This window comes from Pseudopodoces humilis, chromosome 1, assembly GCF_049639895.1.
Source record: "Pseudopodoces humilis isolate 2021_Gansu_Grassland_sample_001 chromosome 1, ASM4963989v1, whole genome shotgun sequence".
Classification (NCBI taxonomy): domain Eukaryota; kingdom Metazoa; phylum Chordata; class Aves; order Passeriformes; family Paridae; genus Pseudopodoces; species Pseudopodoces humilis.
Window position 1 is genome coordinate 19,453,668 of NC_142200.1, and position 14,437 is coordinate 19,468,104.

Genomic DNA, 14,437 nt, shown 5'->3' on the forward strand with positions numbered 1-14,437 from the left:
AATCAGGACAGTCATGACATTGCCATTATTTACTGTTGTTATCAATGTTTTCTTTTACACTTAAAATGCAGAATTATTTAAGTGAAAGCTGTAAGTTTTGTAGGATTATTATGACAGAGAATCTAGAATTGTACAGCATGTTTTAAACTCCCATCTGAAGGGAGCAGAAGGCCCAATATGTAGACCAGACCCACTTCATGGCAAAGGCTGGTGCATCCCTGACACCCAGCTGTGAAGGGAAAGGTTCCTATCCTGGAAAGGCCCTCAACCATTATGGATTTTTCAGTTAGGCAGCAAACTGGCAATAAAAAGTCCAAGGGCAATCAAAGAGAGGACATCAGGGCTTTAGAATGATGGCTTAGGGAATCAGGAGTACAAGTGAGCTTCTCCTCTATTCTCCCAGTTGCAGGAAATGAGGAGGGAAGAGAGGGCAATCCAGCAGATCAATACTTGACTCTGACCCTGGTGTCACCAGCAGAATTTTGAGGGTTTTTGATCATGTTTACATGGCATCAGGACTGCGATGACAAATGGGGGTCACCTGTCTCAAAAGGAGAGAAGGATTTTTCTCAGGCATTATCAGGGCTCATGGAGAGAGCTTTAAACTGGCTCTGAAGGGGAAACCAGACTTGTAACAGATAAACCAGGCAGCAGCATTCCAGAGTCTTAGAGACATTGTGCTAGTGGGGTCCTTCATTCTGCTGTCTCCGTGGAGGTAGGGGATAGAGAGCTATGCAGCAGCAGACAAGGGTTATTGATGTGCTAAAAGCCATGGAAGTGCCAAATTAGTTGTAATCAATAATCTTGCAGACCTTTTCCAACCTAAAAGATTCTATGCTTTTATAACCCTAAATGTATATGCATACAAAAAATACATTGTTTGTATATTACTTTGTATACTACGTTTCCTACACTGAATTGCCTTAAATAAACATTTTGTTACTACTTCACTTGTATTGATTGGTTCTATTTTCCTCAAGGTCGATTCTAAGAACAAAATCATGAGCAACATAAAGTTGGTGTAAGTTATTTCTACTCATCAGAAAGACTAAGGGGGTTAAGGTTTCAGCCCAGTTTTTTCACATAAGTACATGCAACTGTCTACTTTGACCTTTCCTTCCATTCTACACCATTTCGCTCCTTACTTATCAGACCATGGTTGTGGATATCAATATATGAAAATTCAGATTATTTTACTTACTCAAGTTAAATACTTGCTTCAGAACCAATTTGATAGCAATATTAATAATAATAAATAGTAGTAAATTTTCTGTTCCCAATTCACAACAGCAGATGACCATTCAGAAGAAGTAATAAAGGTTCACTGGTATAAGAATAATAACTCAAAAAAACTTAGAACAACATACATGAAGGTAAGCGAATAATATTCATTTGATTGAGTTTAAATTCATGGTCCCCAATACTTCCATATTTAGATTATAAATTATCTTTTTATAGGCCAGGAAGTAATTTCAATCAATCTTAGTTTTCTTTCTGACATTGGAGTAACTCCAAAACTATTTCTAAAAAGCACTAAAACCAAAAAATCATCATAGCACCACAAGAAAAAGGAACCTCCATTGATTTAAACCGCATCAGTCATTTAAAATTTGTCTCACTAAAAACTTCAGTGGGTTAATTTTATACACACAGGTCTTATTGCAGATCAGACATTCTTTAACCTGCAGCAGACAGCATGAAACTGGCATAAGGTCTGCATCATGTGCTCCAGTTAATTCAACAAAAACGCGATCATGCACCCACATTTGTTCCAGATCAAATATGCACTCATTGTGATCCAGGAGCACAAAAATCTGGTATTAATGGACATGAAACCATGGCCTTATATGACAGCACAGCTTTAGATACTTCACATATTTCACTGACAGGTTTATCAGTAGGCATGTTTTTTCCTTTAACTTATCCAAATATTAATAGGAGCTGTGATGTTGTTTTCCACATAAATCATTAAATTTATGTAAATGAAACACAAAATCAGAAAAAAACCCAAAATAATTCCCATTACAACAAAGTTGAGTCATCTGTGAAGGGCTGTAGGTGTGTGGTTGCAATCAATTTAAATAGCTGAAATAAATGTCCAAAATAATGGAAACAAAATCAAATCTATATATTGAAACTATCAAAAAATGAGAAATCTTACCTTTTTCACTAACACTTTCACTTTCAATCTCTACATCATCACAACTTGTATATTCTGGAGTGGATGCCAGTTCTTCTTCTGAGCTACTTAATGAAACCTGGCGCATTTTACCTCCTTTTTTCGTTTTATGGGGCTTTGGTGGTGGAGGTCTGACAGATTCAGACTGATCTGAGCTGAGGGAATCATTCCGTAACATGGTCTCCATCTTTTCACGTTTTGTTTTCCGGACAGCAGAACTGGGATCCAAATGGTGCTGTTTCCTTAAAGAATCAGAGCGCCTCATGTCTGGTCTTTCCAGGGGAATTGGACTCCTCCTAGGTGTAGGAGGGCTATGATTTGTGGTCCTCTGACGATTGGGACTTGGTCCCTGAGCCTCTCGAGTTCTTTCCATAGAGTATGAACGTTGATTTTCCATGGCAGCCCTGCGCTCAGACACTGATCTTTGTCTTGATGGCCGTTCCATCCTGAGCATGGACATCCGAGAATCTTCCAACTCTGTATTTGCCAGTGAGACATCGCTGTGTCTCCGTTCATGACGTGCTCGGGACACTTCAGCGTGGATACGCATTTGTTCCTCATACGGCTGTGGCTTGACTGGATAACGAGCCAAATTAGGATCACTTCGGTATCGTGCCTGGTATTCCTCTTCTCTCCTTTGCCTTTCATATTCTTCCCTGCTTTGTGCATCTTCTTCTTCTACCGGATACTCCTTGGAACGCCTGCGGCTCCTTCTGTTGGAATCCCTATAATCAGCCAGTTCAGGTTCTTCATATAACTGAGGCCCACGCTGTGACCGCCTATCTGAATAATCTGATGGTGACCTGGGCATCGCACTGTCTGATGTAGCATACTGTGAATATTCGTCTCTCTCGTCCCTCTGGTCGTATCTTCTGCTCTGTTCTCTTGATATTGAAGGGCTTCTTTTCCTAAATAATCATGGCAAGAAAGCAGAAAGAGAGTTCTGTCAATATTTTATGTAGCACAAATAGACAGTTAATGCTAGTTAAAAGATAAAATGACCAGCTGAAGGAAAATAATCCATCCATTGTGTTTCTTTGTGAATATGCTCTCACATTTTCTGTACTAAATTAAAGAAATCATGTCATGTTACAAATCTGCTTATGATGCATAGCTTGAATAAAAAACAGCTTTGAAAGACAAATACTAATATGACTTTATAAAATATAGAATACAAATACTTGGGCTATTTTGTAGTCATGACTGCTTTACAAGTACCAAAATTCTATAATCCTTTGTAATCATTTTACAACAATATAACTTGATCATATACTTCTATTTCATAGAGCTTTATAATCACCATGAAAATGAGGGCTAGAAAGATCATTCAGTTAGTTTAATCTTTTAGCAGCTGCTATTGCTCAAAAACACACATTTCAGTTCCCACAAAACTATAATTTGTGCCAAGGGCAGAAAACAAAGATTCAATGGCAGCACTTGTTTAAATCAGATGAACTTAGAAGTCCTGAACTCAGAAAACAAACACTTTTTGTGTTGTGAAGGCAAAGAGTTTCAAAGTGCTGCCTGAGTTGAGAAAAGACTCCTTCCCATCTCTACAGCAGTATTAGTCCAAGCATTTGAGCAAGACAAATACCAGAACGAAGTTCCTGTGCAAATAAAGCATTGACTCTTTGATATCATTGACACCATTTAGCTATAGACAACTACTGAGGCTTCAGAGGAAGGTGGAAAAAGAATTAACAAATATTCTTTCCTGACTCTGACAAATGATAGATTGAGGAATGTAATTCATTTATATGTAATATTTTCATACAGGGTGTGTCTGGAACATATAATAAATGCTATGTTTTCTATTTGACACAACATTGTTTGCTACATGATTAGAAGTGATCAGTTGAATAGGAAAATAACAAACTGGATCTTCAAATTTTGCCGTTATCAATCCTTACAGGGTAATAAGCATGTAAAATACTACTTTCCAGACATGTCCTGCTTCATGCTTGGCTTTTCACCCTATAAGAAGGTACCTGCAGGAAACTGGAGCAAAGATGTCAGATAAAGAGACTGAGAGGTGGGCCTTCTCTGAGATAATGTAGATCAGCTCAAACTTTAAGTGATAAAAATACAAAGAAGAAACTATTTTTGTGTTGTTTGTCCTTTCTTTTTATATTTAATTCTACCTTTATAATTAAGATCCCTTTTAAAATGTTTTCTACACTCACAAAATGACTACTGATTTTGGAGGACAGCCTTGAAGGTAGCAACCAGGAGGTCCTGCATAGTGTTTAGAAGGACATAAAAAAAGGTGAGCAAATACAAAGTCCTGTTGTTGTCACAGTTGTCCAAGAAAGGAAACACTTCAACTCAGTGAAGGGGAGGAGAAAGAGGTTCTCCTGGTGCCCAGGAAAGTATAAAGGTCTATCTGATAGGAGAGAAAACATTCTTTTCACAGCCAGGAAGGAAATACAGTCTCTGCTCAGCAAGGGAAAACCACAACTGCCAGTGCAGAGTGTGCGTGGTATGTGGGGTGACTGGCAAACTGGCATCTTTTACTGTTTTAGGTACCATGCAGAATTATTAAACTGTGCTTGATTTGGACCCAGTATTTCCTTGCAAATAGTAAAGTACTTTAGCTTTGCAATGGCATCTACAAATGAGAAAACTAACACAATCTTGCAAAAATTAAACTTCATGTGAAGCATGACAAGTTCTATAAGCAATAGTTCAACAAGTTCTATAAGTTCTATCTGCTACTGAAGACTCAACTTGAATCGCTCTAATGTGACATGAACTGAGTTTCATAAGGCTAAAACCAGAATGGCCAATTAGAACAACAGAACTACCCAAATGCAGGCAGTTTGAAAAGACACAGAAGCTTCATCAAGGCAATAGAGATTAGATGCAGAAATGCTTTAAGGAAGATAGATATTTTTCACTTCAGATGATGAAAATTATGCCACATCCCAAAATAAGTTGCCCCAATAGCAAATTATCCAATCCCTGAAAATTTCTGTCATGGCTGCAGCAAAAGTGTGCATAACTTCCCCTTCCCAGTTGTGTCTCCCATATAGGAAAAATCTGCACTCATCAGATACCGGCATTCATGTGAATCTCGTTGCAAGATTGAGACAAATACGTGTACACATGAAATGTACACATACTGTACTGTGAATACTCACACTGTGTATACTCAGTCTATATAACCTATAGATATGTGTATTCAGAGCCACAGTTTCTCCATCAATTTGATCCTGCAAAGCATTAAAACACTCTAGTACATATGATTTATAGGATCAGCTCCATGATGAACGGTGTAACACAGAAAGCCATACAGATTCTAATTTGACAAATCTCATGTGTGCCTTGGAGCAGTCTGAGTGTACACATGCTTCAGTATTAAACATCTACAGCAATACAAACAACACAACAGTAAGAATGTTTAGTGGCAAATAGAAGATTATATAAACATACTCAAAATGTGTGTGTGCATATATACATATAAATAAATTAATATATCACTCCATGTCACAGTGTCCTTATATAGATGCAATCCTCTTCTGATGACATTATGACTATAATGTCATGGGAGGAAGGCTGAGGGGGATAAAAAAGATGGATTTCTGTATAAGTAAAAACATTACTGTGGACTTGTTGCTGAGGAAAATGTATTTCTATTAAGGAAACATATCATCAGATGAACTGGCACATGAGTTACTAAAAAATACACCTATTTTTTCTAGCATGAACTATGTTAATGAGAGGAGGATGTGTTGATTTAGCATTATATTTTTATACCACTTGCACAAACATTTTCTGAGCTTGTGTGCTACATTTACTACAGTCATTTTCCTTCCTCCTTAAGACATAAATATAGGAAACCATCTATGGCTGACAGTAATGTGAAGAGCAGCTGGATCCTCAATCTACTCCAACTTTTCATGAAGGAAAAAGCTTTGCACAGCTGTCCTGCGTGTGGCAACGACTAGAGCACAGGCAAGACAGAGGACCTACCTGAAAATATAGAGCTTTTCTTCAGAGAAAGCAGTCTATAGAAAAAAATAATTAATTTAATTCTGGCCCATGTTGACTGACATTATCAAACCTCCTTTCTAATTAATTTCATTCCTTTTGAAGTCATCTAACTTCACTACTGAAGTTGTAGTCCTGTCCATCAGAAATTAATTATCTGTGCCTGTACACCTGATCAGTCAGAAACCTTCTGTCAGGAGAGGGCTCATCCTGCCCCACAGTCACCAGACCCTTAGTATCAAAGTCTGTCATTCTCTTTACTGGTCATCATAGCACAATTATCCTCCCTTTAATATTCAACAACTTTTTAACTTTAAAAATACCTTAAAATGTACAGAGTTGTACAATGAATGCTATATGTTTTAAACTGGAGTTATGAAATCATAGTAAGAGGGAACTAGTATTGATGATAACTTACGGCCTGTCCCTACTATTAAAAATCTGCTGCTATTTTTAGATTACAAGCTAATTCTCACTCACCTTCATAAGCATCTGTCTAATCCATTTCTAACCATTAACTACCTTAAAGATACCTTAATAAAACCCTTTCATCAAGTACTTCCAGCTGGATATACCATGGAAAATGCCTACTCCTGCCTTTCTAGGTCTTCCCTGGAACTTTCAAAGCTAAGGGTGTGCTATGAACCCTCCAGCTGCCAGCTGAACTAAGCACTATATATCTCTAGTCAGAAGGATTACCATCTTTTCTGAAAAGGTTATCACACCTTTTCTGAAAAACCCTCCAGGCCATTGAGACTACTACTTGTTTGAAACAAACATAAAATAAAATCTCTCTTATGGTTAAAAAACTCTAAACATGAAAAAATATCTCTGTCAATCACATTATAGAAATTAGGTTTTTTTCAGTTACAGAATACAAAACCTAATTTCTTTTCCTACTTATTACTGTCTATTTATTTTTTATTGTAATTTATGAATACGTGACATTTGGTCTTTTAATACACAATTCAAAACCCTACACTGACGGAAACCTTCTTTTCAGTGCACTACAGGTATCATTAATATTATGGAAAAGCAAATAGCTTCACTGTAATCTGTACTCCTGCTCATAAAGTTAAATTATTCAACTCCCTCACATCACAATAGAATTAAGTACTTAAAATATAACATAGAAGAAGACAGCTATTCAGTTTTGATGGCTGTGATTTCTATAATGGAACTAAATATCTTGAAAGTCTGTGACATTCATTTGTATTCTTTCTTAAAGAGAAAACACTCTTCTGCTTTGATTTAGGTTTTAAGAAAATTGGCCCAAATGTACTGTAGAAAAAGAAATTTAAAAAATTAAGTATCCATCACATTTCAGAAGTCAGAGACATTAAAACACACTGTAATATGTAAAGTAATTGTATATCACTGTCAAAACTAGATGTCAGACACTCCTGCTAATAAACTTTTTCTCAGACTAAAAGGAGACACATTTGAACTGGAGAAAACTTCCATAAAAATATCATTCTAAAGTTGTGTTTGACTACCTGAATCAAGTTACATTTACTTGAAGAGTATTGTTTATCAGAAGCTTTGGGTCAATTAAAAAATGATAATTTGGGTCAATTAAATAATGGTCTCAGTGGGCCTGATATCAGCAACTTGGAAAGTGAATATTGGCCATCTACTTGTAAGACCTAATTATAATTTACTAGACAATTCTTTAAAATTTTTTCTCTCTTTCCTATAAATTATCAAAAAATAAAGTTGAATGGAAAATTAAAACTGAAAATATCTTGCCTGCACATACTGTAATTTTGCTTAACTCAAAATGTAATCCTTTCAATACATGAAAAAAAAAATTCAGAGAAGCAAAAATTGACATTTTCCACCAGAACTTTGTCACAAAAGCCATGCAAGATACAGGGCTTCTTGTTAGAGACCTCATCAAATACAGTGAACAGTGCTTCATCTCTGCTTTACTCTAGGACTCCTGTCAGGGAAACTGCATTTGCTGGTCCCTGAGTGATCGTTCAGGAATAGTTCTTCTACTTTTTGAAATTTTGTATTTCCTATGTGTTGTATTCAATAGTCAAGGCACTTGTTTTAAAACAGCAGTGACAGGGAGCAGATAAAGCACCTTGGCAAACAGTTCCCAGGCTGCCAGCAGCCGAGCTGAGTAACTCTGGACCTTGTACCCAAAGCCCCATCAGTGCAATGAACCCAGAAAACCTGCTGTGCAACTTTAAGGTCTGCCTGCCTTTCACAGGGAGGCTTCTACTCTCTAATTTAGGAAAGCACTTCCACAGACTTCCTTTGCCCTACTGAAAAATCTGCAAAATTTTGGCAGTGGCTTTAAGAGGCTAGCTAGCAATGATTTAACTTTTCATTCTCTGCTTATAACTTCTGCTTTTGCTGAGTCATACTGTGCAGTACAATTCATTTTGCACATTCTTCAAAGCAGCTATGACTCCCTTATTGAAAAAACAGGGATTTCTTTGATTTCTAAGCAGTTCAAATTTTCACCAAGATCTCTCTTTACAGTTCCTCTACGCTGTCTAGTTTATACTAGATTAAACTTACAATTTGTCAGTTTTCTCCTTAGTTTCTCACCCCCTCAAAAGAAGATGAAGAATGTAAGCACATTGTGCACAATTCACAAGTTAATTAATTTAAACAGCCTACTTTGATAAATACAAAAGGTGTTTATTGCATTTGACCAATACAGTTTTAAAAGAAATGTTCTGAAGTACATCTAACACTCACATATCTAAGGAATCCACTAGATAAAACTCATGTGAGACAATATTTCATTCCTCATTCAGCCATGCCTGGCAATTTGATTTTATAGAAACTGTACTTTGAACTATTAGAATACAATCCAGCAATTATCTCCAAAGAATATGAATTAAGTTTACAATGATGATTAGTAAATTTACTGAAGCATGACACTGGTAGAGCAGATGTTGATCTGTATTAGATTTTATCTGAAAATATGAATTCACTGACTGCAGGCTTGTATCAACAGAATGAAAGGAAATCTGCAGTAACAAAACGTTAATATAATTAAAGTCACCACTGATAACCATTTTGCTTTGAACTTGACATGATTGCACAGACATATGAAACAATACCTTTCTATTCTATACAAGTAATTCAGCAAAAATTCAGCACTGCCACAGCGTTAATTTCAATTTGTATGAGTAGAAGAGTTATAACATGGAAAAAAACCTGCTGAACAAAAGAGGTGATTGCAAGTATCAATTGCTAATCTACAAATATTTAGGTAATATGTTTGTTTCACTTTTTTTCCCCTTAAATCAAGAACATCACAGACAGGAAAACTGGACTAACAATAGAAATTATTTTGTCCTCCTTTATTTTTCTGGAGTATTCAGTAGCCCTTAGATCATATAATATGATTTTAGAGAACTGCAAATAGAGAACTAAAACAGCTATATTTTACTCTGAGTGTTCATTCAGATATATTGATGAATGCTTACTTCTTATAAATAGGTTAAACACACTAAGATTTTCCTCTATTTCTACTTCTGAACACTTTCAAAATTAATATTTTGTTAATTATTTCCATGTATTAGATAAACAAGCAATATTGCACCTTTTCTATGAGTAAAAATCTTGTGCCAAAAAAGATAATAGAAACAATAATAAATAGCAAATTTATTAGATTGGTTTCAAGAATAATTGGTAAGAATGGGCATTCCTGTTATCTGCATCAGTACTGACACTACAGAAATCATTTGCAGAAGAGTGGAATCAATTAACAGCTGTCTAACAGCAGGATTTAAAACACATGGTGTTAATAGAATAGTAGGTCACAGAAACACTAACATAAGAATGAGTAAATACAACACTGAACTGTTACTAAAATGTACAAATAATTTAAAATAAAACAACATTTCAAAATTCTACATATGCTATTTTTATTAAGAGAAACACAATGTTTCAAGAATTATTTTTATCACAGGAAATAGGATACAATTAAAGAAACTAAATTATAGGGAAGCAAAAGATTTTGTTAAAGATAATATTCGCATATATCTGAAACACAAGAAAAAGTTTTTCAATACTTCCACTGAGTTTTTTACTGAAAGTAAAAAATATCTCCCTAATCATCCCCCAGTAGAACAAGAAATGCTGAGCATTAGACATTGTTTTCACACAACACATTCTGCATCTTTCTTCCCTGATTTACCTTTTGATCAGCCACTGCACGTCTGGGTAGTAGGAAGCCTCAGGTTCATGAGAATACATCAATTTGTGTTCTCGCTAGTGCTTTCATTTAATCCTCTAGCTTCAGCAAATTCATACAAACAGTCTCTTAATTTTGAGACACAGATTTTTAGATACGTATTTTACGAACCCTTCCCCCAAAATGCACTTATAAAATATAAGGCATCTAGGAAAAAAATAAAGTTTAGTATCTGAAACAACAGCAATCAATTCAAGTCAGAGAGCTGACCCAATGGGAAGCTATTGAGAGCATGAGAGGAGTGTTATAGTTTAATGCTGTTACCCTGTGCTGTATATAGCTGGAGGTCAAGTAAGAATTTACCCTATAAGGAGGATTATGGTACTTAGCTGATTAGTGCCTTGCTACAGTACTATTGCCTACAAATGTACATGCTGGTCAGGACATTTCATTTAAACTATTTTTAAAATTGTGCAGATCCAGTATTTTTTGTTTTGTGATACTAGTTCCAGCATTTTCTTTATGTTCTAGGTCTGCACCAAAGTTATGTAATATCTATACTTTTAGTTTTTAAGAAGTCAAATTTTGGCATAATTTTCAACTATTAGGATAAAATAATTGTGGCATCTGTTTCAGTCTGATGTGCTGCACTTACCGTAAAACTGAAAATATTTTTTCTTACACAGTCTAAAAAAAAACTGTGAAAGTTAATGGATTAATTATTTCCAGAAACAGTCATCAAAATTCACATTCTAAATATGTTGAAAATGTGAAATAATAGAAAGGAAATGTATATCTTCATTTGCCTTAAATAAACTGAGAAGACATTATTCTATATTTTTCTACCTATTACAAATACATTATGTTTAATAGAAACCACCAACCATATCTGACTGCAATATATTTAAGCCACAATAAAGTAGCATGAAATGGGGAAAATGAAGACTTAGCAAAAACCTAGATTGTCTCCAATCAAAGTTCAGATTCCTGGGAAAAGCATTCTGACATCAAAGTTTATTTGCTCAGCCATCACACAGAATATATCCTAACAGACTTCATCTATACATCACTTCATCTAATTTTGACTGTATTCTTTTTTAAGTGTTTCAGTTTATTACCACAGGGATTGTTCAGCGGAACTGAAAGTATCCTGGTTCTTCAAAGGAAACATTTAAGTCTGATGACAGGGAGAATTTTCTTTCAAAGAAACACTCCATTATTATATGGGTATTATCACCATTACATAAAAAAAAAAAAAACCAAATTATTTCAAAAATTACCAAACTAAGACAATATTAGTGACATGAACTATCATTTGAGAATTGTTTTCCCTAATAACATCTGAAGGCTGTTTTGGACTGTTGAACTTATAAAACTCTAACTTTACTAATAAACTTAAGTCAGTATATATTCTGGTTTTGCTGTCTCTCTTCACTGTGTCCACAATTACAATATAAAAGTGATATCACACAATGAACTTTAGTTTTAAAATATCTCTGTGATTCATATTTCAGTCTGGAAGAAATTAAATAGATCATACTGAGCTGTTTTGATGCCTCCATAAAAGAGCAAGCATAAAATAACCGCTGTGAAAATATCCCATTTCCTCAGTAATGGGAGGTAAAGGCCCATTATTAAATCTAGTGAATTAGATCAGTGATGGCTCATCGATGAATGAAGGGCTGTCTGCACCAGCTTCTGCAAGACCAAGCTGTCAAGAGTAAATGTGTTCCTGCTAGGGAACATCGGCTAGGTCACTATGGAATGAGACAGGTGCATTCAATAGCTCTTGGAAATTACCATGGTACATAGAACTTTAAGTTTCTGGTTCAACTGTCATTCTCAACATATTGGTGAGACAGGATTAAATGACTGTATTTTGAAGTAGCACCATAAGTCTACCATAGATGCAGGTTTAGAGAAAAGTTGTATTTCTGTAAAAACTATAGCACCTACATTATGTGTTGGTAGGACATGATTTTACAATGTTTTTTAAGCAAAATAACTTTCTTCACAGTAGTTTAAGCAGTAAGCTCACAATCCACAACTGTTACATACCAAAATGTTCAGGATCAAATGGTTATGGCTGCCTAGGCAGAGCTCCTTCGGTTCAGAACCCCTCAGGCAGGAGTTTAGGATGGAAACCATGCCTGTGCTGCTGGGTTTTCAGGGACACTGAAAAATTTCCCTCCACACTACCATGCAGTAACCACCTCACATAGATAATAACAGCCTGGTTTCTGAAACATCAACAGGTCAAAGAGCCATCTTTAGATACTCAGTTCAGATCCCTGACATAGGTATTTCTACCAGCATTACTTTGTTTTTCTACAGTGCTGAGACCAGCTCTGGATATTCCTCCCCTTTTATTCTCTTATCACCTTTTCGAGATGTCTGCTCTAGAGCAAGCCTTCCCTAAAAGAGGCTCAATATGCAGCCTTCTGTAGAAGAAAATAAATTCATGGGTGTTTGCAAAAATCCTTATGGAAGACCACCAAGTCCTCTAGGAGGTGAGTGGAAGTGAACACTTGGAAGTGAAAAGGGAAACCTGGCAGCTTAGCAGCTTCTCTACAAAAAGGTGGCATCCAGTTAAGATGACAACAGTACAGACCACATAGAGGAAAACAGCAACCACTTCTAGCAGGAAGCAAAACAATACTGAACAGTCCTTATAGAACTACAAGAAATAGAAGAGCAGTGAATAAAATGCACTGGAATATATAACTATTTCTTCCAAGACAGTTGTGTGGAAACCTAAAGGCAATTTAAAATTAAACAACTAAAATAAACTTCACCTTGTAACATAAACAAGTCCAAAGATGCATTCTACATTCTACTGCAATGAAGGTGGACTTAGTTACCTTACTTTTACTTCTAAAAGCTTTTTATATACTTCTTGCCAGCTTTTTATATTTCACAGGAGAAATGAATGCTCATTCTGTAACTTCATACATATATAAACATCCCAACTAATTCATTCTTTACAGTTCCTGTCACCGTTATCTGCTTTACCCAATAAACTTGTTTTCAGCAGGATTCTACAAAGTCAAATGATGAAATTCTAACTGAAGTTCAGACTATGTATTAGCAGATTTTTGACATAACATTGGTCACTTTTTCCATCAATTACAGAATTTCTGGAAAAGGTGTGAGAATAACCAGAGTGCCTGTCAATACCAACTAGACTCAAATAGCTGACAAACACTGAGAGTTTTATACAAATTATACAGGTTCTCGGCACCTTCAATAACACAAGTGCATTACAAAAGTTACAGAACACGCTCAATAACTCAGCTTTAAGCAGAGTATAATAAATCAGGTAAGGCAACAGAGAAAGAAACAAGAAAACTGTAATGGAACAAGAAAAGAAGTAATTATTTTAAAAGCATTTTGTGAACTCGTTAAATCTCTTTGAGATTAATGATGACTTCATTTCTCTCAGTACTGTTATTGTCAGATTTTGGGGACCAGTAGTATGTTTTAAGTTAAACTTTACTTTCATTGTTGACCCAAACACTAAAGGTTAAATGTTTGCTCACTGAAGCACTTTTCAAGTATAACATCAACTGGATATCAGTCTGGGGAGCCAGGCTATAAAAATTATTCAAGATGCTTGAGTTGACAGAGCAGAAAATGGCAACCAAGTTTCAGTGATTTGGTATCTGTAATGTAAATGGTCAAAATGGATAGCTGGACAGATCTGACTTTTACAATTAGCAAATGTTTCATGGTATATAGCAATTTTGAAATGCATATTGAGGTGAACTAACACAAAACAGTTACAATAGTAACAGATTCATATGTAATAATTAGAGAAAAGTAGCCATGATCAAGTTGTTTGATTTCCTTCCTCCTGGATGCTTTTACAGAAATGAGATTAATGCTGGATATGAATGAAACTTTGCTGAGAAGGAAAAAAAAAAAATCAAATTAAATTCCTTATATTTGGCCTTACGGTGGCACCTAGCTCATTTACCCTCATCATAAGGGAAGTATTTCCCAAAACAATGGATTAGATTATTTTGGGTTTAAAACATGATATGCTGTTAAAAGCACCACCTGAAGAGCTATTACATTTTCACTAGCTGACCATTCCCCTACTGCTA

At 35.5% G+C, this 14,437-nt stretch overlaps 1 protein-coding gene across 29 annotated transcripts in view; it reads right to left on the reverse strand.

Moving 5' to 3' along the window:
- Positions 1-14,437, reverse strand: part of RIMS2 (regulating synaptic membrane exocytosis 2) — a 446,037-nt gene that overhangs the window by 252,919 nt on the left and 178,681 nt on the right. For all 29 annotated transcript variants that reach the window (XM_088059427.1, XM_088059422.1, XM_088059375.1 and 26 more), the window contains one exon: positions 2,162-3,087. In XM_088059427.1, coding sequence (XP_087915553.1) covers positions 2,162-3,087 — 926 coding nt within the window. The remainder of the gene's footprint in view (positions 1-2,161; positions 3,088-14,437) is intronic.